Source organism: Panulirus ornatus, chromosome 35 (genome assembly GCF_036320965.1).
Source record: "Panulirus ornatus isolate Po-2019 chromosome 35, ASM3632096v1, whole genome shotgun sequence".
Classification (NCBI taxonomy): Eukaryota; Metazoa; Arthropoda; class Malacostraca; order Decapoda; family Palinuridae; genus Panulirus; species Panulirus ornatus.
This window is the reverse complement of record NC_092258.1, coordinates 6,419,304-6,443,478: the sequence shown is the minus strand read 5'-3', so window position 1 is coordinate 6,443,478 and position 24,175 is coordinate 6,419,304. Positions and strand designations below refer to the sequence as shown.

The 24,175-nt window shown below is 37.8% G+C and overlaps 1 protein-coding gene across 1 annotated transcript; it reads right to left on the bottom strand.

Annotated features, from left to right (window-relative positions):
* Positions 1-106: 106 nt before the first annotated feature.
* Polr2A (RNA polymerase II subunit RpII215) lies at positions 107-23,869 on the bottom strand. The gene is made up of 14 exons (XM_071682945.1): positions 23,762-23,869; positions 22,705-22,823; positions 20,747-21,016; positions 19,758-20,073; positions 14,319-14,832; positions 12,213-12,435; positions 11,006-11,251; positions 10,439-10,648; positions 8,175-9,221; positions 7,657-7,968; positions 5,791-6,054; positions 5,098-5,260; positions 4,762-4,919; positions 107-2,724 (listed from the first exon to the last, which is right to left on the bottom strand). The coding sequence occupies exons 2-14, from the start codon at positions 22,777-22,779 to the stop codon at positions 772-774; spliced, it is 5,751 nt and encodes a 1,916-aa protein (XP_071539046.1). The 5' UTR covers positions 22,780-22,823; positions 23,762-23,869; the 3' UTR covers positions 107-771.
* Positions 23,870-24,175: the final 306 nt, after the last annotated feature.

The following is a 24,175-nucleotide window of genomic DNA, read 5'->3' as shown; positions in this document are numbered from 1 at the left end:
ACAAAAATTTTTCAGACGCTAGGAAGTCGACTTCTTGAATTCCATCAATACTCTTAATAAAACTTTCTACAAGATAATCATGTAAATTGGTAAGGAAACAACCAGACTTTGTTTTTTCTTTAATAACGAAAGTACTTCATTTGCTTACAAAGTCAATTACAATTCCTCTAAAGTATAATTAGAAAAAGCACTACAACCAGTGCATAGGTGGTTACAAGACTCTTACAGAAAAGCACTTAGATCTTGCCCACAGCTATGAAATATTGCATTGACTAACATTACAAAATGTTTAGGGTTTATTTTTCTCATATCAAAAGTGTAGCTAGCTGTAGAGAAGGATCAGGGGATGTAAACAGAAATCAACTTTAACCATAACATAACTGTATTCAAATAAATTTGAACAGCACTGCTTTTAGATACTGTTCATGGCATTGTATTGGAAGGACTAGCAACCCTAAATTTAATTCACTTGAAAGCTCCATTTCTGAAAACAATGTACAATGAATTTTGTGTTAAAAGAAAATTGTGATATAAATAAAACATTTTCTAATACTACCTATCTTCTGCCATAATCATACCCAAGTTACTGATATACCTTGCAATATATTGGTACATTCTCTAGTACATCACTGTGCTCAACACAAAACACTAAAATGTCCAGGATGCAGGTCTTAGCACTACGACCTCTCTCTTGGCTTTTTCCTTTGTTCTCTTCACCTTCTTAACTACATAAAATATGAAATATCAATCAAGCATGTCAGGAAACAAATCTTAGCGCTTTGATTTCTTTTTCTGTTTTCTCCTTTGTTCTTCTTCATCTTCTTCAAAACTTGGGGAATACAAGGGAGAAGTTGGACTAAAACCTGGAGTAGTTGGGCTATAAGTGGGGCTGGTTGGACTATATTTGGGGCTACTTGGACTGTAAGTTGGAGAAGTCGGGGAATACTTGGGACTAGTGGGGCTATACTGAGGACTGGAGGGGCTGTAAGTGGGTGATGTAGGTGAGTACTTGGGTGATGTTGGAGAGTAGTTGGGTGATGTCGGTGAATATTTTGGGGAAGAGGGGGAGTAAGATGGAGAAGTAGGTGAATAAGTTGGACTAGTTGGGGAATATTTTGGTGAAGTAGGAGAATAAGAAGGTGATCCTGGTGAGTAAGTGGGGCTGGTTGGGGAATAGCTGGGACTGGTTGGAGAATATTTGGGAGATGATGGGGAATAAGATGGTGATGCTGGGGAGTACTGGGGAGAGCTGGGAGAATAAGATGGACTGGTTGGAGAGTAGGATGGACTAGTAGGAGAATAACCAGGAGATGATGGAGAATAGTTTGGAGCATAGCTTGGGGAAGTGGGTGAGTAAGATGGGGAGGTTGGAGAGTAGGATGGAGATGTAGGAGAGTATGAAGGACTGGTGGGGGAATAGGAAGGAGAAGTGGGGCTGTAGCTAGGAGAGGTGGGAGAATAAGATGGGCTTGTAGGAGAATAAGATGGTGAAGTTGGCGAGTAAGAGGGGGAAGTGGGAGAGTAGGAAGGAGAAGTTGGTGAGTAAGAAGGGGAAGTTGGAGAATAGGATGGTGAAGTGGGTGAGTATGAGGGAGAAGTAGGACTGTAAGATGGTGATGTAGGAGAGTAAGATGGGCTTGTTGGAGAATACTGTGGTGAAGTTGGGGAGTACTGTGGGCTTGTTGGACTGTATGTAGGAGATGTTGGGGAATATCCTGGTGAAGCTGGAGTCATACTAGGTGAAGCCGGATGGTATGCTGGTGATGATGGGGAGTATGAGGGCGACAGAACATTAGCTGGGCTTGGGAAATATGGACTCATGGCACCCGGAGATCCTGGGCTCCCAGGCTGTGGAGACCAAGCAGGAGAATACCCTGGTGACAGGCCTGTGGTTTCACTTGCAGCAGCTGGGGAGAAGGATGGTCCACCTGGTGTCATTCCACTTCCTACACCTGGGGTCCATGCACCATATGGCGACATTGATGGTGTTGCTCCTGAGGACCATGGGGTCTGAGCAGGTGTCATACCTGATGATGGAGATGCCGCTCCAAAAATTCCGCCACCCATCATCATGCCAGATCCAGGCATGGGAATTTCCATACCAAACTTGCACTTTGCATCATCTAGCACTAAGTCAAAAGAACCCGTGCCAATCTTGGGGAGCTGGCCTAACATAATATTTTCAGACACACCTCGGACAGGGTCTACTTCTGCACAGGATGCAGCTTCCATCAACACATCAACAGACTCCTCAAATGAACACTTCATGAGTGCACCAGTATCTTGCCTGTTGATACCATGACGTGTGATAGCCATCAAGTGCCCCTTGCTTGTCATCACATCACAAAGCAAGGCAAGATGGCGGTAGTTCACATACAGACCATAGAACATTAGCACAGCATTCATTTCCTTCTCAATACATTTTCGGACAGCTTCAATGCCAAGTACTTCAAACACCTCCAAGATGTCATTAGAAGTGGTTCGAACTGGGTCTACATCTCTCTCTGAAAGAACTTTCATCAGAGCAGTACCATCAGTTTCAAGCAGCCACTCTGCTATTGCCTTAAACTCTCCTTGGTCATTGATAATAATTCGTTTCTTTTCATCAGTCTGAGGCAAGTGCATATACACTTTGGTGATGGCCTCAATGCCCTGTAGTGTCAGATCATTCAACATGTTTGCCTCAATGCATCGCAAGAAAGTATCATCCTCCATTTTATCCACCTGCAAGAGTGCAGTAGTTCAGTTTATGTACAAAATATCCTGAAAAACATGAAATACAAGTTCGTCCAAGGACATAATATAAGGTGACCATCTCTACACACAATAAACTGTATAAGGTTCTGCCACTTATCTTGGGATACAGGATCCCCAAACAAGGCGTTCACCATTTTCATTTACACCATATACCCCAAGCACCTCCAGTTGATGTTCTGGCCTAGATAACTCAAGAGAATGTTTCACTCCACCCTTCTGTCTCGTCCTCATCTTCCCTCCACTTCTGACATGTATATCCTCTTAATCAGCCTCTCCTCACTTATCTTACCTTTCCTCAAGTCCATACTATTTCAGCACTGTTTGAAACTCTCAAACATTCTCCATTTAGTACTACACCTCACTCTTAACCTCATATTCCCCCTCTTCCATACTTTTGCACTTACAACCCACACTTGCATCCATACACAAACACTGGAACTACCATACCACCTAAAAAATCCATGTGTCCCCACTGACAATGACCTCTCTCTCTGCACCCTCCTCTTTTCTGAACCAGGTTTCCCAATCATCAGTCCTTTTTAGCACACTCCACTAGCTGTTCACTGTTTTCATTCACACTGGGTACCCCATGCCCCCAATCATACCCTCAACTGCCACATCACCCACTCTTGCATTCAAGTCACTATCACTCAATCCCTTGCATCAAAATTACAGATGTGCTCACCACTGAGCTCCTACCAAAACTCACCTCTCTTACTCCTCTCATTACCAGGTGTATGTGTACTAATAATCACCCAGCTCCAGTAATACCCTTTCATTTTCACCCACATCAACCTGGGGTTCACTTTCTTAAACTCTTTCTCCCATTCCCATAACTTCTTTAGCAAAGGTGCTATCTGCTATCTCTTCCACTGTTCTTGCCTGGGCTCACACTAACCCACAGACTTTATCCCTGTGATAATCCCAAACCATTTTTCCCCCTTTCCCTTGAGCTTAGTTTCACTCAGGAGCCAGAACATCTAAGCTTCTCTCTGCAATCATACTACCTATCTTTCCATTCTTCTCATCCAGGTTAGACACAAGCATATTATGATGCCACAGCCTAAGCTTTCAAGGAGGATGAGCACTCCTAGAATAAGTGTTTCTCTCCCATCCTTTAGAATTGAAATAAAATAGGGGAGAGTTTCTAGTCCCCTCTCCTACCCCTATTAGCACGTTACTTAACTTCACATGCATGAGGTTATAAAATGTGAAAAGTGTATTATTCATTCCAAAGGAGTCTATCATTTCACTGCTACTGGACAAGCACGGCCTTAAAACTGCAGGAGCCTCATAAAAGGGGTACTGGGGTTATATAAATAATTATATCTTTCTTTCTTTTCTTTCAAACTATTCGCCATTTCCCGCATCAGCCTGTAGATAGTGGAAAAAAGAAAACTACCAAGTTATCTCCTACTTGTCAAGGAAGATTACTAAGAGGCAAGGTGGTCTTGAAATCTTCCTCTCCTATCATTGATTTCCAAAAGTAAGAACAACGAAAAGAACTAAGTGAGAACCTTTTTCTCTATAGCTCAGTCATCTGTTCTCAATGCTACTTTACCTATGTGGGAAATAACAAAAATAAATGAATAACAAAAAAAGATATGCATAGGCATGTAAAGAAGAGGGTGTTACAAGTGAATGATAAAGGTAGGCATGGAGGTTTATGGCAAATTTCTCAACTTGGATAGGCAGCATAAGGAGCAAAAGCTTTGAGGAAAAATTCTTGCTTTGCTCTTTATTCTGTTCCAAATTCTAAAAAGTTAAAACAGGTAGGGATAATATCCAAGCTCCCTCTTCTCACCCTTTTGTTGCCTCTTAAGACATCCAGGAGATATGTGGGTAGTATTCTTCCTTCCAAGAGATAAGACTTGGAAAATGCATAATTCGGGAATAGCAACAGAGACTATAAAACTGGAGTGTGTGTATACATCTGATAAATAAAATGCTTTTCATGACAAAAACAGGGTATATGATATAACCATAATATACATAAATACTGACCTGTTCCTCAGCATCATCAGTTAGCTTATCATCACCGACTATAATGCGAATGCGCAGCACAAGTTTCTCAGCATTGTCGTCATTAAAGATACAGTTCAAATCATCTCCAAAACCTGAATTTATCTTTTGGGAAATCTGCTCCATAGTCAACTTCTTATCTGCAAAGGCAAAGAGAACACATCAATTCCATATGCATGCTGATAAATCCCATCCTACTGTGGGAACATCATGAATTTTATATCCCATATAAAGCATAAGATTTACAAATGGTACTGGCATCAAAAGCTACTTTTCCTATTATAATACTATCCCAATTTTCAAATCAGTATCACAGACCTGTCATCTTTTTGCGGTCAAGCTCAATACGAAGAAGCCAAGGGGATATCCTGGACACATCAAAGTCAGGCATCTCATAGTAAACATTGACAAACTCTTGGTCCTCTGTAATGCAAGTATTCTGGGGGTCTGGATCATAGTAGATAGCAGTGTTGGATGTTACCTGTTAAAAATGCATCAAAATTAGACAAAAATAATGCTTTGCAACTAGTTGTCAGGAACATCAAATTGCAAAGTTCTTTCTGCATTCAATACTACATTAGGTAATAGATTTATCTTATAATGAAATCCTCCTATTCCCCTATACTCAGAGCATTTACCTAAACTAGGGCCATTCTTGCAGCCTTACCCTACTACCCTACATGTCATAAGACAATAAAAAGATAAGAAAAGGGAAGGGATTCAATAAATTTAACATGAATATATTAGCTAAATGAACATGGATACATGTAACTGCATGAACAGAGTTACACAAAGAGATAGAAGAAATTTGCTAAATAAAAGGAGCTATATGGAAAGAACAACTTGAACAAAACTACATGAAAAGATATAACCAAAGCTAAATGAAAAAAGCCATATGGAAGAAAACTTAAACTCTTGAGAATTTACATCCTGAGATAACAATAAAAATGAAACCAAGATAAAGAGAGCAAATCTGCCCAGCTTTCTTTGGAAACCTATGATATAATTTACCTTACGCAATGTGGTATGTTCCAGTCGACACAATACATTCTTAGCCTTCTCAGCATCTCTGGCTGAGGCTCCAACCAAGAACACTGTAAGAGAAGGAGCCTTGGGCTTCTTACTGATGTTAATGATTTCCTTTAGCCTTGGCACACCCAATGTTACATTTTTGGATGATACACCAGCAAAATGGAAAGTGTTCAGTGTCATCTGAGTGGCAGGTTCACCAAGTGACTGGGCAGCTAGAGCTCCTACCATTTCTCCTGGAGCAGCCTGAAGAAATCAAAGAATAAAGTACATTCAAAGTAGATCAGAAGTAAACTTGGCCAACTTAAATTATTATAAAAAAGTAACATTTTCATCATGACTTTACATGCATGTGGGAGGATGCGAGGTGTATGTATGTACATATGTTCGTGGAATCACTATAGTGAGTATAATTAGCAATAGTGAGTACAGACTCAATGAGGTTCCCCTTACCGACTACGAAGCATCATTAGCAACTATATTCAAGCCTTCTAGTATTTCTTTACTTCAAATACGGATGAAAGTGTGTTGTAACATTGTGTGCAAATGGGCATACAATTCACTTCCACCTCTTTCTCATAATGTGAAATACTCTTTTCACTTTAATGTCAGCTCAATTAAATGTTTGATTTATTTCACTTTGAATTTATCACAATCTTTTTTACTAATTACTTAGCAATGGAAAAAATAATTTCTACAAAATTGCTTCTGCAGTCTCAATGAGGTAACATCAGCAACAAACAAATAACAGCCTCATTTGCATATATCCTCTCACTAGATGTCAAGTATAATGAACTAAAACCAGAACCTACCATCCACAGCCATGCCCTAAACATTATTTAATGGTTTTCCTTGACTGCCTCATGAGGCCCAGTTCAGCCCAATGACAGCAAGTCACCATCCATACACCACATCGATCAAACTCATTCTAACTCATTAACACAAACCCTCCTGAATGTTCACAGCCCTAATACCCAAAAGCCTCCCTCACTACATCCTTCAAACCACTTCATGATCTCATCTCTCCTTTCCTTCAGTCACTTCAGACATGCAGATCCTTTAAGTCAATTTTCCCCACTCATACTTTTCATATGTCTGAACCATTATACTCACTCTGGTCAGCCCTCTCAATCCTACTACCATACCTCCCTCAGTATGTCATTCCTTACACTATCAACCTACTTCAAATCAGAAATCATCCTCAGGCATTTCATTTCCAACAAATCCATCCCCTTCCCTTTTTTTGCATCCACTCCATTCAAAAGCAAACTCAAAACCATTCTGTCTCATCCCTTTGCTACATCACATTACCTCACTTCTGGATATCATTGAATATCACTCCTCCTTCCTTCCTGCTTGCACATATGCCTTACCCTCCTGGTAAAACTCCTCACTGTATTCAGTAGCTTTTCATTTATCCTGTATATTCAGAGCATCTTCCACAAAGCCTAACTGTCAATCCTATCATACACTGTCTCCAGAGTCAAATATGGGAAATGCAACTCAATCTGTTTCTCCAATCATTTCTCAATTAAATCATTCAAAGTGAACACTTAAACTACAAATACTCAACTCTCCTGAGGCAAGTGTGCCCTCTTCCCCAATCAGATGTTCTGTGCATGTCAACATCCTCTCAATCATCATTCTTCCATACATCTTCCCAGGTATACTAAACTGACTTGTTCCTTTGTACACTGATGAAGTAGAGCAACATTTACTCACAAATCTAAATGCTCCCTATCACCTAAACAAATGAAAGCTTTATGAATAATGTCTAACCTTGAACATATAATGAAAAACTAAGATAATATACACATTATAAAATAGCAAAATAAGCACAATACATACAATTGCCATATGGAATCTGGTTTCAATTTCACCAACAAGCCAGTTGAAGGATTCAGAAGTAAGTTTGTACTCTTCAGCTACTTTCTTAGTGCACAAAGTTGATCGAACTAAGCACTGGAAAAGGAAGGTAGCATTTTCATTGGCCTGTAAGCTGATCCTGTCTTCACCAGTCACAATAACACATTTATTTAACATATCCTTTACACCTTCCACCACTCTAATGGGAGACAGGTCTGTTGGAGTACGCTTGTTTATGTGGAAAATCTTCTGTACATTCCAAATCATTCGCTCCAAGTTGCAAGGAAGTACCACCTGGAGAGACACATATGTCCATGTTATAGCTTAACATCCAATTTTCTTTCTAGGTTTCAGAGGAGATATTTTCCAGGAATTACAATGTTACTCATCTTATATTTCAAAGCCAAGTGAATATAAAAAGAATCAATATATCTCAGATTACTTTTTTAAATCAACATCAAATTTACCCAACTGTAAAGAAAAAAAAATTGAATACTTACTTTCGTGTCACCCTTGGGGAAAACTTCTCGCAGTCCCATTCTATCTTCCTGAAGCTTCTGCCATTCTTCTTCAAGGATACTAATAGCCTCTGGTGATCCAATCAGTTCCCGGATAACATCCTCATTAAACAGTCTTCGTAGGTATCTTTCATTGGTAACATCAAAACGATACTTTTCTTCAAATCGGCGATTTGAAAGCTTGACAGTCGGCATCTTCTGAAACTCTACGTACTCTCCAGCCAAGCCATCTTCACCATACCTGAGCTGAATCACTTGACTCACACTGTTTCTGACTGTGCCATCATAATTTACCATTACGCTCTCCATAGCCTTAATCAAACGTCGCTGGATGTACCCAGTTTCTGCAGTCTTCACAGCAGTATCAATGAGACCCTCACGACCACCCATAGCATGGAAATAAAATTCTGAGGGGGTTAAACCGGCAAGGTATGAGTTCTCCACAAACCCACGGGATTCTGGACCATAATCATCCTTGATAAAGTGAGGAAGTGTTCTTTTTCGGAAACCAAATGGAATTCTTTTTCCTTCAACATTCTGTTGCCCCACACAAGCAATAACCTGAGAGATGTTAATATTGGATCCCTTTGAACCTGAAACCACCATAGCTTTCAGGTTATTATATTCAGTCAATGACTTCTTGGCAGAACCACCAGTTTTGTCTCGAGCATCGTTTAGGATACGATTTACTTGATTCTCAAAGGTCTGCCTCAGTGTGTTACCTGGAGTAGGCTCAAGCTCATCATTGTGAGCCTTGTGGATTACTTCTATCACATCCTCCTTGGCTTTGCGAATGGTGTCCTGAATAACACGGTATGTAGCTGGATCAGAAATGGTATCACCAATTCCAATGCTCATGCCCTCCAGGAGCAACCAGTTGTTAATAACAGTCTGAATGTTACCGTAAAATCTGCCAGCTATTTCATGTCCCAGTTCCATCCATGCAACATGCAACATGGACCCAGATGAGGCACCAAGAGTCTTCTTGCACAGAATACCCATGATCAATTCTCCATGCTCCACCAGTACCTGAAAGGGAAATACATATGTATAAATATGTGCATAAAAGAGCAATTGTACCCAATTACAAGGACCTACAATGAGATTTTGCCAATAAAAAGAATAAGCATGGAGCTCATCACATCTTGTGGAAGAAATGAAATTATAATCGTGCCAAATTTTCTCTCTCTAATCATCAGGTACTGGAGAACTTTGGTAAAACATTGTACAGATTTATAATACTTCCTTCTATGAGGTTGAAAATCTGTTGGAAAAGTTTTGGTTAAAATGTTTCATATGACCATGTGGAATGTTTTTAACTTGTCTGTATGATGAGTTTGTTGATGTAACCCAATGCATAGTCTAAAGCCAGACGGGACTACAGAAAAAACTTCAATTTTGAATCCAAAAGTTGTGTGATTGCTATCATCTATCATGTTACATATCACAAGGTGTCAGCACACTGCCTACTTGAGGTTACATTTAAGGTGAAAATTCACTTTTGGCAAAGCAGTATCATTGCCAGTTGACAAAAGAGAGTACAATCTCATCAAATAACTTTTCAAATGAGTCCATCCAGTTCCTGATACTGAACACTGCACAGCCTTGAAGCAGTAGTTGTAAGTCAGGGGGGGTCATGAGGTTATAGCCCTAAGACACCTTTGTGAAAGGAATTATATGATAACAATACATCCCACAATCCTTCAGCTTAATTCTATCCATGTGAATACCAAGCATCTCAATCAATCTAAACATATATCTAATTTTCAGTGTCTATCCTATAATTTTTTTCCTCATACTTTAACTTTCTACTGTTTTCTTCTCTCATTGTATTTTGGATATCTAATATTTTACATATACCTTCAAGTCTTTCCAATTCCAATTCTGGGCATCCCTAACTGTTCTCCTTACACTGTTATACTTAACCTTTTTTTTTTCCATTGCTATCTCTGCTAATCATCTCTGAATATTTTAATACACTCATTATTTCTACATTTTCACCATTAAAACTTATATTACTGGGACTCTCTCTTTTCAACACAAAACATTTAAACACCTAATCCCTTCCAAAGTCATCATAACACTACTCCCCTGAATACAGCCAACAAATGAAAGAGAATCAAATTAATAAAACTGCAGTGTACCAGTACAAAGAACTCCGCCTGATCATAACCAATACCATATTTACTGGTAACTACTATTCAGAAAGCACCTCATACCTTTGTATTTCAGAAAGCACCTCATACCTTTGTATCCCCAGGGGAAATCCACTTGTATGGTCCATCATCTTCATCATCAGGATGGGTTGAATGTGTTTTTATGAGATTAAGATTACCAGGAATGATGAGAGAGAAGAGCTGTTTCCCTGTCCAAAGTGGTTTGGGTTTAAGGATTGCTGGCTGAGGCATACGACCATCCCAAATAGGCAAGAACATCAGCAGGTTCATCATTTCATGCTAAAAAGAGTAAATTAAACAGAATTTTGACAAGCTACACACTACACTTATTTTTCAAGTCAAATTAATGTCTCTTTTCCTATCACCTATGTCTTTCACATTCACAAAACCAAAGCATGCATAATAAGCAAGCAAATGCTCTAAATCACATAGTGTTTTGTAGCACTTAAGTCCATACATAAGACTAAGCATGGCTACCTTCATAACTCTCACATGATGAAAGGTTATCACAACAGAATAGTTGATGGTAAAGCTCTTAAAAACACATAGTTAAGCTTGATAATGATAAAGGTCTTGAAATTACTTAACTGACATATAATGTCTGTCATTTTCCCAAAAAAGATAAAAATACACTACCTTCTCCAAGAAAACATCACGCTTTGTCATTTTTCTGACAGCTGTGAGGGTGTCCTGCACAATACCCATGACCGGTTTGTTGGCCTGCGGAGTTATAATCATCCGGGGTGTTACATGGAGGTTCTCAATCTCTGCTCGTGTCTCCATACTTTGAGGTACATGCAAGTTCATTTCATCTCCATCAAAATCAGCATTATATGGTGACGTTACAGACAGATTCATCCGGAAGGTTGACCATGGCAAAACCTGAGAAATTTATGTAAGGAGTGAACATAGAGACTATGATTTATGTTCGTGTTTAGCAGCCTAATTCTTGCAAATGAAAATACTGCACTGCGAAAAATCAGTTTTTTTGTTTTCCTTTGTCCAGATACTGTATCATTTTCTATCTGAATATTTCTAACGTCAAAGAATCAACAATATTGCTTGAAAAAATTACTGAATAATCCTTCACGGTCTTAACGGAAACAGTGAAGTCTTCACAAATGCAAGGTGCATGAAATAAGGAAATTACATCATCATACATGAAATGACAATTCTGATTATCAGGATACCAGAAAGCATCAAAAATAAATTACAAGTATTACTGACTGGAAAAGAGTATGTGAATGTCTCCAAAACTTAAATTCTCCTTTAAAGATGGTATTCCATACAAATAAGGTGATTCAATTTACTACCCACTTATTTCCACCTGCCCAAGACTAACCACCACTTCCAGATCCTTCCTCTAAATTTCATAGAAAATTAACTCCTAACAATAAAAACACCAACACACAATCATGCAAAAAATATGAGCACATACAAATACAAATTTAAATGTACAGGAACTCGCACACACTAAAGTTTACCTGTGCTTGCATGTATGCATTCATAAGTGTAATTACTTTAAACATTCAGTGCTTATATGTACATCCACTCCATCCTAAACTACACTAATGTTAGCGGATGTTACACATCAGCTAACTAAAACTGAACATAAGCCACACAAAAACATTTGTCTATTTCACTTGTACATTTTTCTAATCAGCTCTAAGGAAAATTTTCAATAAATTATGGCTTAACTTCTTTTCAAATTCATTACCTGACCTAGGGACTAATGTAAGTACAGTGATCATTATTGTCTGCATTCTTCTCTGACATCTATTCCCGTTATACAATTCATCATTCTGGTTATATAACATCAGAAATAAACATGAATCTGATTTACCTTTACTCGGTGTCCCATCATTGACATTTTATGTAAAGTGGGTTGACGGTTGAAAATTACCAAATCCCCATCTGTAATGTGTCTCTCAACTTTGTAACCACACTGAAGGTGAAGATCAGAGGGCTTTGGGTGGTAACGCAAATCTATTCGAGCTCCATTGTCACGTACAATGTACTTGGCTCCTGGATACTGATTGTTGCCACGCTTCACGAGCTCGATCATTCTGAGAAACAAGATTTATTACACATGTACCACAAACCATTTAAAACAATCCAAAAATTATTGACATCAAAATAAACCACACCAGATTCTATAGCAAATCCTCTGCAAACAATTCCTTGCTCTAGCATTCATTTTATCATTCAAGAACAGGTGGTACAATCAGTTGTAATCAATAGCTTATCAACTTCTTTCTCCCATTAGCCAAAACGTATAACAATGCTGAATCTACATGATACATATCTTAGTATATTTCTTAACATATGACTACCTCACTAATGCGGGAAATGGCGATTAGTATAAAAAAAAAAAAAAAAATGACACCAGTATATCTGTGCCTCTGATTTTATTAAATTTAGTTACAACTAATGTTGTATAAAGAAAAGCAAAATATCAAACTGCTTAGAAAAGGTGGAGCCTATATTGTCTCCTTATATGTGTTATAATAATGAAAACCTCTTTTCTTTAACATGTTTCACATTACCCTAGATATGTTCATCTGATTCTGGACCTTTCAGTAAATAAGTCTTTAGACAGGAACAGTCCTTTTGGCAGATAGTTTTTCATACTGACTAGAAATAGCAGCACAACCAAGAAGGAGCTCTTCAGAAAAACTAAAGGTTATTTTGCCCTTTTTAACAAGGAAATTCTAGTTTGCAACCTATGTCCCCTCTGTTTCTGTAATCTATGATCCACTGAAGAAGCTCAATTGTAATATAAGCCTGATTGAAATTCTAATTCTCTACCAGCATATTGCAAGATAAAGGGGTCATATACCATATATGACCCCTCTTGGCAGTCTAAAACACAAGTCCCCTCACTCTTCCCTCATTCTTAAGGTGAGCGCTTACTTTATCATATCTAATTCATCGTTCAAGTCCAAAAGATATGTAATGCCTCCACTGTGAATTCAAGCTGCCTCTCATTTTGGTAATTTCTATATTCCAAGTACTTTACAAGTCAGCCTTTTTATTTTGAACATTAAAGGGGAGAAAGGAGAAGAGAGGAGATGGAGAAAAAGATGAAGGGAAGTAGAAGAAAGATGAAGACAAGGTAAGAAAGATAAGGGGGAAGAAAGAGAAGGGCAAAGAGGACAATAACAGAAAGGAGGAGAAAGAGAAAGGTGAGGGGAAGAGGAGTCCTAACCCACCAAAGCTCACAGGATTTTACCAAAAGGCAGGAGTAGCACATGGTGTACTCTCCACAAAAATCTGAAGTTAGGAAAATCGAGTCAAATGAGTTGTGTTATTACATATTATGTGTGAGATGGAGAGTGTATGTTCGTGTACTGAAAGCCAGCAACCTACATTTAGGTGAGATAAAAAGGACAGCTACGGAACCAAAGGCATGAAACTTGACAGCCATTGAAGTGCTGGGTACCTCCCTGGAGGACAAAAAGGAAGACACAGACAGGAGGATGGACAGAACAGGGACAAAAGAATAAGAAGCTACAAGGAGTTGGTAAAGTAGGATGAGGATGAAGGTGACAGGGGTAAAGAGAAAAGAGAGGAGGAAAAAGCTGCACTATCAAGAAATGCCTACAAGAATGAGAAGATATAAGGGAATGATACGGAGATTTATGACACTTATCCGATTCTAACTCTGATACGGAGATTTATGACACTTATCCGATTCTAACTCTGATACGGAGATTTATGACACTTATCCGATTCTAACTCAATGCATTTGTTTTATCTTACTACAACAATTAGCACCTACTAAATCAATTATACCCTTTAAATAATTGAAACTAGATGAGAGTAACAGTGGCCAGTGCTTGTTTATTCCTGATGCAACCCAACAAAGCCAGAAAAGGAAATTAGGTAGAAAGCAACCTTTAAAATTCAACAATAAATATAAGTGATTTAACACATTTAAGACACTTACTTGGTCATATTAAATGGAGTTACTATTTCTGGGTAAGTAAGATTCTGGGCAATAGATCGAGGCACACCAACTTGGTCAATGCGAAGGTTAGGATCAGCAGTGATGACAGTACGAGCAGAAAAATCAACACGTTTCCCCATAAGATTGCCACGAATCCTTCCTTCTTTGCCCTTTAGGCGAGCTTTGATAGCTTTGAGGGGCCTACCAGACTTTTGTAGGGCTCTGGGCATCCCAGGCATATCATTATCACACAGTGTTGCTACATGAAACTGGAGCATCTTCAGATTTTCCACAATTATGTGAGCTGCTGCACCAGACTGTTCATTGCGTATGAGTTCATTGTTGGCCTTAATGATATCTGCTAATTTGTGAGTAAGATCATCTTGATTACGCGCTGACCCATGCATGACAACTGCAGGTCGTACAGGTAGGGGTGGCACAGGTAACACTGTCAGAATCATCCAATCAGGCCGGGCATATTTGGGGTCCATACCCAATAAGTAACACTCCTCATCTGAAGGAAAAACAGTATATCAAAACATGCCAACTACTGCATACACTGTCCTTAGTCTCTTCTATTTTCCCATCTGCTTATTTCGAAAATCGTCACAAAGCTTTAACGAGCATTATGAATAAATCAATTCAAAAGAAAGAGCCAAATTTCATGTCATGTAATCCCTATGCATAATAGTATAATAATAACAAGCTCATTCAGAAATTCTAGTTTCAAACTTAAATCATGTATCCCAAGCAAAATCAAAGCCAAGTTTAACAATCCCAGTATTCTAACCATCATTGAAAGCTTTCATGCTTCGAGTAAGGTATTCTACCTATCTGTTTATCACCATTAACTTGATTCCAATTTCATGGAGTGGCCCAAGTGCATACAGGTATGTAACTCAGGTGGGAATAATTTTTTCAGATTTGGAGTCCTTAATCCCCTTCCTAAAAAGTGGCAAACGGCAAGATTGCCCAATATCCAAAGGTAAACTACCTAATCTAGTTTTCTCTTTTCTTAACCTCCTCTCTCCTAACCACCCAAAGTAGCCTCTGGAAAAAATCTTTAAGCCCTCAAGGATAAATCCCGTCTTGACTCATTCTTCTGTTCATAATTTCTTACTAGTGATAATCCATGAGAGGACACCCAGATGACACTTTCTATGACAAACAGGAGATACATGAGTAGCATCCATTCTCACATATCCTAAGAGGTACTGGCAGGCAGAAAAAACACAAAATTATACTATTTGTTCACAAAATGGAAATGTGAGCAAATATTGCATACCAGAATAAAATGGTTTGTCACCAGTACAATTTCTCATACATGATCACAGACTATCCAATATCAGCAATATGAATGATGGGTAAGTGGTTCATACTGCACTGCCTTGGATAGAAGAGGCAACACATATCTTGATTTTCAACACGGGGGTATAATCTAAAACTTTGAATAAGTTACTGAAAACTGATGCAGACAAGTCTAAGTCAAGTCAGGGGATAAGTTTAGCACGTTATCAAATGGTGTCACAATATGAATTCATTATTCAAAAACTTGAGCTCAAATCACAGTTAGAAAAAGTTGGTGGTGTGTTATTTACTTTGGGTTAACCAAAAATTAGTTATCATTTCACATTTCAAAGCTCAACACACTCTAATAGCCTATGATGTATCACTGATCACATTTCTACAGATCTTCCTTGCTATACGTGAAAATGTTACAGCAAAACAATGAAGAGAAACCCACATCAATAATGAACGGCTGTATAAGCAGGCGTTACATTCCTGAGAGGAAAGTTTTGGTCAAATTTTCCTTGCATAAACAGCATCATTCTTCTACACAATTACAGTTTTTGGTCAATAGCATCCATTTCTAAGTCTCTGGGTACAAGTTATGGTTTGAAGTGTGCACTAACCTTTCCTGTGCATTATCCTGCACATCCAAGGGGGCCACCTCACAACATTAATAAATATCAATAGTGGCAATCAACAAACTTGTTTGGTAATAGATATAATGGTACAATATTTATTTGGTGTGCTTAATATCATAATCATTTACAAAGAAATGCATGTAGAAAATACAACAGAAGACCAAAAACATTGCCACCTAAATATTTATGCTCTAGTGGTAGCACATATCTCAACAAACTCACTTGATAATTTTGATACTGTCATATCTACTATTTGGTACATACATTATTTCAGAAAAATCCTTTATGAATGATTGCAATCAAAAACAATAAAAGACCATGAACACCATCACAAACTATGATTGTAGGAACTTAAGCACTGGCAGTATTACGTTTCAGCAAAATTGACGTCATGGTAAAATTGTTACAGATGCATTATCTGATGCACATAATATTACTCAGCAACTTGCTGTGCTAATAATGCTGATACAGCATAAGATTTACTAGATGTGTATATATCATCATACAGCAATCATTTACAAACAAAAGCACATAAAATAAGACAATGTACAAGCAAAAACATTGTCAAAAATTGATAAATATAGTAAACATTTACAGTATGAACTGTTGGCTGGTTATATGTCCCTAGTTCACCTTTGGGTCACTGAGAGGGCTCACTGTCTCTCTGGTCAATGCATTACAAGTAGTAAGTTTTTGTGTATCTTTATTATTTGAAATTTATTATGCAGTATCTTTTTCATCTTATGTATCATGGCCAAAAAAAAAGAAATAAAAAATATAAAGAAGGAATGAAATGTGAGGAAGAACTGTTTATGTATTCAATATCAGATGACTCATGTATTCTTGGCATTATGTGTGAATCAGGAAATCATGCAGTTTATTAGTTAACTCAGCTAGTACATAAATACCTGTAAACCCTACCTCTCACGTAAGGAAAGATTAGTTTACAAAGCACATGCCCACATATCACTTTCAATATACATTAATGCACTAATAACTGGTAAGTAAAGGGCAAAAACAAAAATCACATGAGTAGAGTATGCATAAAATCAACAGAAACAGAAAACTAATAGAAACGGGGTGCGTGCTCACCCATGAAGAGAGAAGATGAAATTGTAGATGCACTGAAACTGCCAAGTAACTATGGCGTAAACCTATGGGGTGGAATCTTCTTATCAGTACATACAAATGTGTAACATTGAAAAAAGTCTTATACATTAAAAATAGTCATAAATGCTTAAGAACAACCTCACTTAATCAAACAAAATACAGAAAGACATATGCACAATTACTAAACATACCATCACCTAATGAACATGGTAAATGATAAAGTTCTCTAACATACTTTTATGTATCATGACAATGAAACAGCATCTGAAAAAAAAAAGCAGCATGCTACAACCACATAGAAGACTTAGAATGCATTCTTACCTATCTTTCTCCATCCACTGATCCATCCCTCTCTCTAAATCCTCCATGAACTCATAACACAATTATCCAGTAAAGAAGTCACACATAAGAAGCCCATAAACACAAAGACCTGATAAACCTTGACAATTCTGCCCCAACCAATCACCTACAGGTATATCTCTACCTCTATATAAATCCATAGTCCATGAGGTTCCTGTTAGGTTAAAAGTTTCAATTCCTTTAGTAACACAAGAGACAGTAACAATTAAGGCATGATCTGCAAAGCCCAAATCTCAGACCATTAGTGTGTCAGCAATCCCCACTATGATCCATCTTGTGGCCTAATACATAACATACAAGTACTGTACTGAGAAGCAATGATGTAAAGACAGCCTTCCCTCATCCAGAAAATAAATGGAAATTATGCCCACCATAATTGTCTGGATAATAACAAGTCAATAACTGTTTACAAGTATAATATCTTGAGCCATTTCAAATGCCTTCTTCAAATCACTATAAACTTTTACGAAGCTTCTAACTGGACTTACCAACAATTTCCATTCAAATACAGTTCAAAAATCCTGTCAGCTATCATCATATTAGCAGCAAATTCAAGAAGTATATGATGCTAAAAAGGAAGACCAGCTCAATCCAACACTAAATTGAGAACATGAGAAATCACTGACTATGAAGTTGGCCTCCAAACCATGAAATGTGCATCATGATACTTATTTTTGTCAAGACACTTGAAGCTCCTCTACTTTGAAGATGAACTAAGATGGCTTTGTTCCACTTTCTCACTAGCACAATATCATTGCAGCAATGCCAATACATATATTGCCATACTCTAAGTCTCCTTTTCTTTTCAGTCAGGGTTAGTTAATCTCCATTCCAGAAAGCAAAAATGGCACCTGTACATCAATGACAAAACATCCACAAATATGTAGCATTACTACTGAATTTCAATAACTCAACACTCATGTAAAGGACTTCAGTCACTTAATTACCCTTCAACTTATACTGCCCTTTCCATTTCAGACAAAGACTACTAGCTTTACTAAAGGGCAAGGCTGCCAGAAGAACCTACAGACAAGACTGTTGCAGATAAACTATAACCTCAGCCACATAAAACTATTCAGTATTCAGTATATAAGTTCCACCATTCAACAGAATGACATCAGACTTCAAGTCAACTGCTAGAATACATCAAGCCTGAGCAACTGGTTTGCAGCAGAGTTCCTTCCAGGTAAGAAGCCCTTCACTTGGACTGAAATACCCATGACTTCTTAAGCATTCCCCTTAAACAAGCTTGCAAATAGCGCATGACCTCTCAAAACCTACTCCCGTGCAATCCTGCATTGCCAGCAACCTGGCTATGCAGCTTTCCTCAACAAATACACACTTCTGCTATGCTAAGATGCCTTCTGATCTAGGATCATAGGCTTTAGCCTAAAAGTAAGTCTCCTCTGTGCCTTGGTAGATTCCAGCTTACCAACTCTGTCTCAACTAGTCATAAACTGATTGACTATGTTGCCTCAAGCTTGAATGCATATTGCACGTCAAATGAGCTGTTATTATAAGTCCTTGAATTGTGAGAGACAGGCACCCGCTCAAAGTACAGCCAGGAAAGAAACTGATGTAGCCATCCCTTACTGATTTTATTAATATTCCGGCATTAAATTTCTGCTAAAATCATTTCCTAAAAATTAAAAACATTTTAAGTATAAGAAATCAAAATGTTCTTGGTCCCCATCCAAATTCTGTACACTTACAATCTTCAGGCATGTGAACTTTAAGGATCCTTACCACTTCAATGTCCCATATCCCTTGTACGCACTACACCAACCATCCATGGATTAACACAACATAAGGCCCCACCCTTAAATTCTGGATTTAAACCTAGACTCTGAACAGTGAAATGTTTTTCACAACTTATATATACACTCAAAAGCAAAAGGTAGGCTGCAAAACCAAAGCTACTAAACAAAATATGTTTCCCTAGAGAAGAAAGATGACAAAAGACAACCCATGAATTTATTCTAATAAGCCCAGAAAATATATCTGGTATAGTATCAAAATCATTCTTTTAACGGCAACTAACCTGATATGTGCTTGAATATCTCATACACTCGTTCAGCAGTGAGTATCTGTTTCTGTTCTTGGGTATCTTCATTTACATGCTTCCATTCAGCTATGAGTTCCAATCCCACACGTTTGATGTTTGGCTGATAACGACCACAGCCACCATGGCCAGTTCCTTTTTTTGCCAAGCTGGGGTCTTCTGGATCTTTGGTGACATCAATCTCATCTCCTCCTTCACAGATCATCTTCCCCTTACACAAATTGTAGACATGCTGCAGACGTTTTCGAGGCTGTCCTTTTGATTTTGTCACAATCTCACGAATCTTTGGGTATTGCTGAAATGAAAAATACAACTTTTGTTCAAAAGAGTTACATCATATCATACATTATACCATCCTGACATTAGAGTTACAGTGGTGCCAGTATCCATCTTACACCCTTCATGTCAGAAATGCTGTTCCTTATATTGTTTCATGTGTGGCGGGGTGGCGACGGGAATGAATGAAGGCAGCAAGTATGAATTATGTACATGTGTAAATATGTATATGTCTGTGGAAGTATATATATATATATATACGTTGAAATGTATATGTGCGTGTGTGGACGTGTATGTATATGCATGTGTATATGGGTGGGTTGGGCCATTCTTTCGTCTGTTTCCTTGCACTACCTCGCTAACGCAGGAGAGCGACAAAGTATAATAAATAAATAAATATAAAATAAAAATCCCTCTACGGCTTAGTCCTCCATTCTTAATGCTATCTCGCTAATGTGGGAAACGGCGAACATGTATGAAAAAATAATAATAATAATAATAATAATAATAATAATAATAATAAGCTGCAGGATGGTTATATCATCACATTCAACCCAACGCCCCTTTTATAAGTTACTGAGAAATTTTGGACTCAACTGAATAAAAAAGATCTTCATGGAGACAACTGCCTTTCCTGAGCTTAAAGTTAATCATAAACTTAAAGTTAATCACAGTTCCACTGCAATACTTACTGCATTGAAGAGAAGCTTGCTACAATAAAAGCAGACACATCGCAGAATCTTCATGGTTTTTGTAATAAATCCCACATGGAAAACTGGCTTCGCCAGATCCAGGTGTCCAAAATGGCCAGGACAATCTGTCATGTTGCCAGCACATGTTGTGCAGCGTGTGTTCCTGTCAATACAACCCTGTCGTGGATCCATCAGTCCTCCTAACTTAGGGCGTCCATTTTCGTACACTTCAGCATATTTAATTCCTCCTTCTGTTGCTGACATACGCCGCTGAAAAGAGAGCTTGTTTTAAGTTACATACAAGAAGCAATTTTTGACATCAGCACAGGGAAAATTTTCTCGTTTTCTATTACTTATAATACCTATTCTTCTATAATCTTACAAATAAGTTATCAAGAAAAATGCATGCTAAAGCAGCACCATGCTACAGCATTCTAGTAACCACCAATCACAAAAAAATAACTCCTGAAGATCCCTTATTCTTTGAAGTGTTATTATATGAGCAAATGAAACTCTTCATATGAAGGGGTTATATTCCCAAACACTAATTTTCCATATCTATCTCTTACATATGAAATACACTATACATGCAAGAACTAAGCCAACAACTAGTTAACATAAGCTTAGAGTAATTAACCCCTATAGCAAGCATAGAAAGTTTTCATAGCTTTCAAAGGGAAAACTATTTCTCTCTTATCAAAAGAAAAAACATGATATAAGAATAAGAAAACAACAGAGAAGCAAGCCATACAAATTTTAACTTTCCCCTTAGCACTAAAATGCCTGTCAACACCTCATTCACATATGTTTTGATGTACGTGATTCTTTAAATCATATAAATTTTTACAAATGCATTATCATCACTAGAATCCTATTTGCTATGGAGCAAATACAGCTTGAAGTCTTCTCCACATAGTCTAATGTAACAACATCTCCATACCATGGCTGAGAGGTAACTTAAGAACTCTCATATAACTGATGTATAAGGATTCCAGCATCTCACACCACCATCATTGATCAGACAAAATTCAAGTGGTGACATGAATGCATGGACTACAATATTACATAAGATCACCTTTGCCAGGTACCTAAGATCTACATGAGGTGAATTTGGACGATACATACAAAAATTTTCCAGGAAAAGTGAAAATGGGGCTTTATCAATAAAAATCAACCCTTCCACTGTGGCAGTCTTACAATCCATTGTATATCAAACACATACAACTTAACCTGCACTCTCCCCACACAAACACATACACATCACAACACTTCCTGACCTATGGATCCACCCAGTGGATGTGGTCAGCTTTTTGAACACTGCAGGATCCTCATAGTGATAGAAATGACTCCTGAGGCAAGATGACACAACTATATTCTCTTAGATATAATTTTTCCTACCTGATGACACAATTACATTCTCTTAAGACACAATAATTTTTCCAGCTCAGTTATTAAGTTGCTAGTAAAATCTATGGATAAGATATGGGCTGGGAAGTTAAAACACTATCGCCAAAATCTTTCTCAGTCTACCAGTATGTCACAGTCCTAAGGTTTAGTGCTTTGATATACTGTACTAGCTTGCAACCAATCAACTTTACTGAAATGGTCCAAAAACACTTAAATTTATAAAGGCTCTCCATTCCCTCTCTACCCATGTTGAACCACTGCCCTCTTCTCTTTTTCTTAATATCAAACTGTTAGCTTGTAATTCAACTTAATTTTATATATTTTCTTTCAAAACCTTTTCAAATTCCCTAACAGGGCTTAAATTCTGATATTAAATCTACGGCTATCATAACCAGATCAAGGACATATAAAAAATCTATCTCTTAAATCTTTCTATAGCCTTTACACTCTTTCTAAATTTTTAACCTATTAAACTACAATCTAAGACATCTAAGGTTAAATTACGCAAAGAATTACGTGCAGGTAGCACCATATATATTCAGGATACTCACAATTTCATCTGGACTTAATATACCAAACTGCACCCGCCGGATAGCCCGCAAGGGGGCTTTGCTCTCTGCTGCCATTATGGCAAGGGGCGGGCAGTGTTCTGTCTTCAAGCACGACTATTCTGAAAATCAAATAAATATACATCGTAATTTGTTACATTTCATGCTCTAGTTTTTTGTACATCCAGTCCATAGGAAAATACTTCAAAACATGATGTTACATGCACTTTTTACTAAAAACACTAAGCTATCACAGGAAAAAAATCACTACATCCAAAAACAAGGTGTATTTCGTGACTAAAGTGGCTACTTTAAAATCTACCCCAAGACTTAAGAATCTGACAATACAGCCGATCATCATGGACCAGCTTGGAGTCGATATTTGGCCAACACTTAGCTTATCATGGTCGTAAATTATCGTGTTTTTCTTTAATTCACAGAACAATAATCCATAACAGAGATCAGCTTACAATCATGTTATTACCAGTCATCATTAAACCCCTACAATACGTATCTCCCTACAATACGTATCTCTCGTAGACATTCCACTTCGACATCGATCACCCACAAAACGAATTTTTCGAGCATTTCCCGTCTTCTATCACCGGAATCTATATAAGGTTATACCACTTTATTGAAACAGTTCATAGAATCTATTTGGGTCATCAGTGCAAGTCCCGAATTTTATTGGAAAGTATTGTTGATACCCGATAAAGCTTGGTGTCTACAACTGTCAAACGTTTAAACAAAAAACTGGGGATATATTTTATTCTTCATCAATTATTATCATTCAACCAAATCGCCGTAGTTCAGCACGAGTTAAGACTTCGTCCGTGGAATACAATAATTGAGTTGGGATCTAAACATGGAGGCTTCAGGGTCGGTCTGCCTGACAAGCTGCCTGTTACATCCTCAACCAAATACATAAGAAACATGTCTCCTAGTGCATCAATTTTGTTTAGTTACTCACCTCCTACATCTTACTTCTAAGTGTGTATTACTTAAAATAAGGACAGAATAACATTATATTGATAAATTGAGGTTAGAACACTAGACGTACCTTGTTAATGGTTATCAGTATTTACCTTCGGGAAGCTTATGCGAAATTTGAAGTACGAGATGCGCACTGGTCAATCTATTTCATCATTTGAGGTAATTTCTATTTCTAATGTTCCTGTCAGTACTATTTAGTATGACAGATAAATAATGATATTTTTTCGTCCGCTAATCATATATATTTACACGGCCTAGACAAAATGTCTGGTAAACTGTTCCTCAGCACCTTGCATAATCATGACAGAATCTTTATACGTTGCTAAAGGAACATTAACTCCCTTTTATAACGCCGCACCTTCGTATCCATATCCACTTAAATTATTTGTACGCCGTCCTTTCTTTCAACACGTTGCCAAAACCAGTGTTCTTGTGATGTACAGTCTTAAGACTGCGAGCATAGGTGATGCTTACTATTTCT

Excerpts from the sequence above, each read along its gene's own strand:
- Polr2A (XM_071682945.1), bottom strand. The coding sequence starts at position 22,779 with ATGGCAGCAGAGAGCAAAGCCCCCTTGCGGGCTATCCGGCGGGTGCAG. Across the intron at positions 21,017-22,704 it reads TATTAAGTCCAGATGAAATT|CGGCGTATGTCAGCAACAGA; the intron begins GTGAGTATCCTG and ends CTCTCTTTTCAG. Across the intron at positions 7,969-8,174 it reads TCCCCAAGGGTGACACGAAA|GTGGTACTTCCTTGCAACTT; the intron begins GTAAGTATTCAA and ends GTGTCTCTCCAG.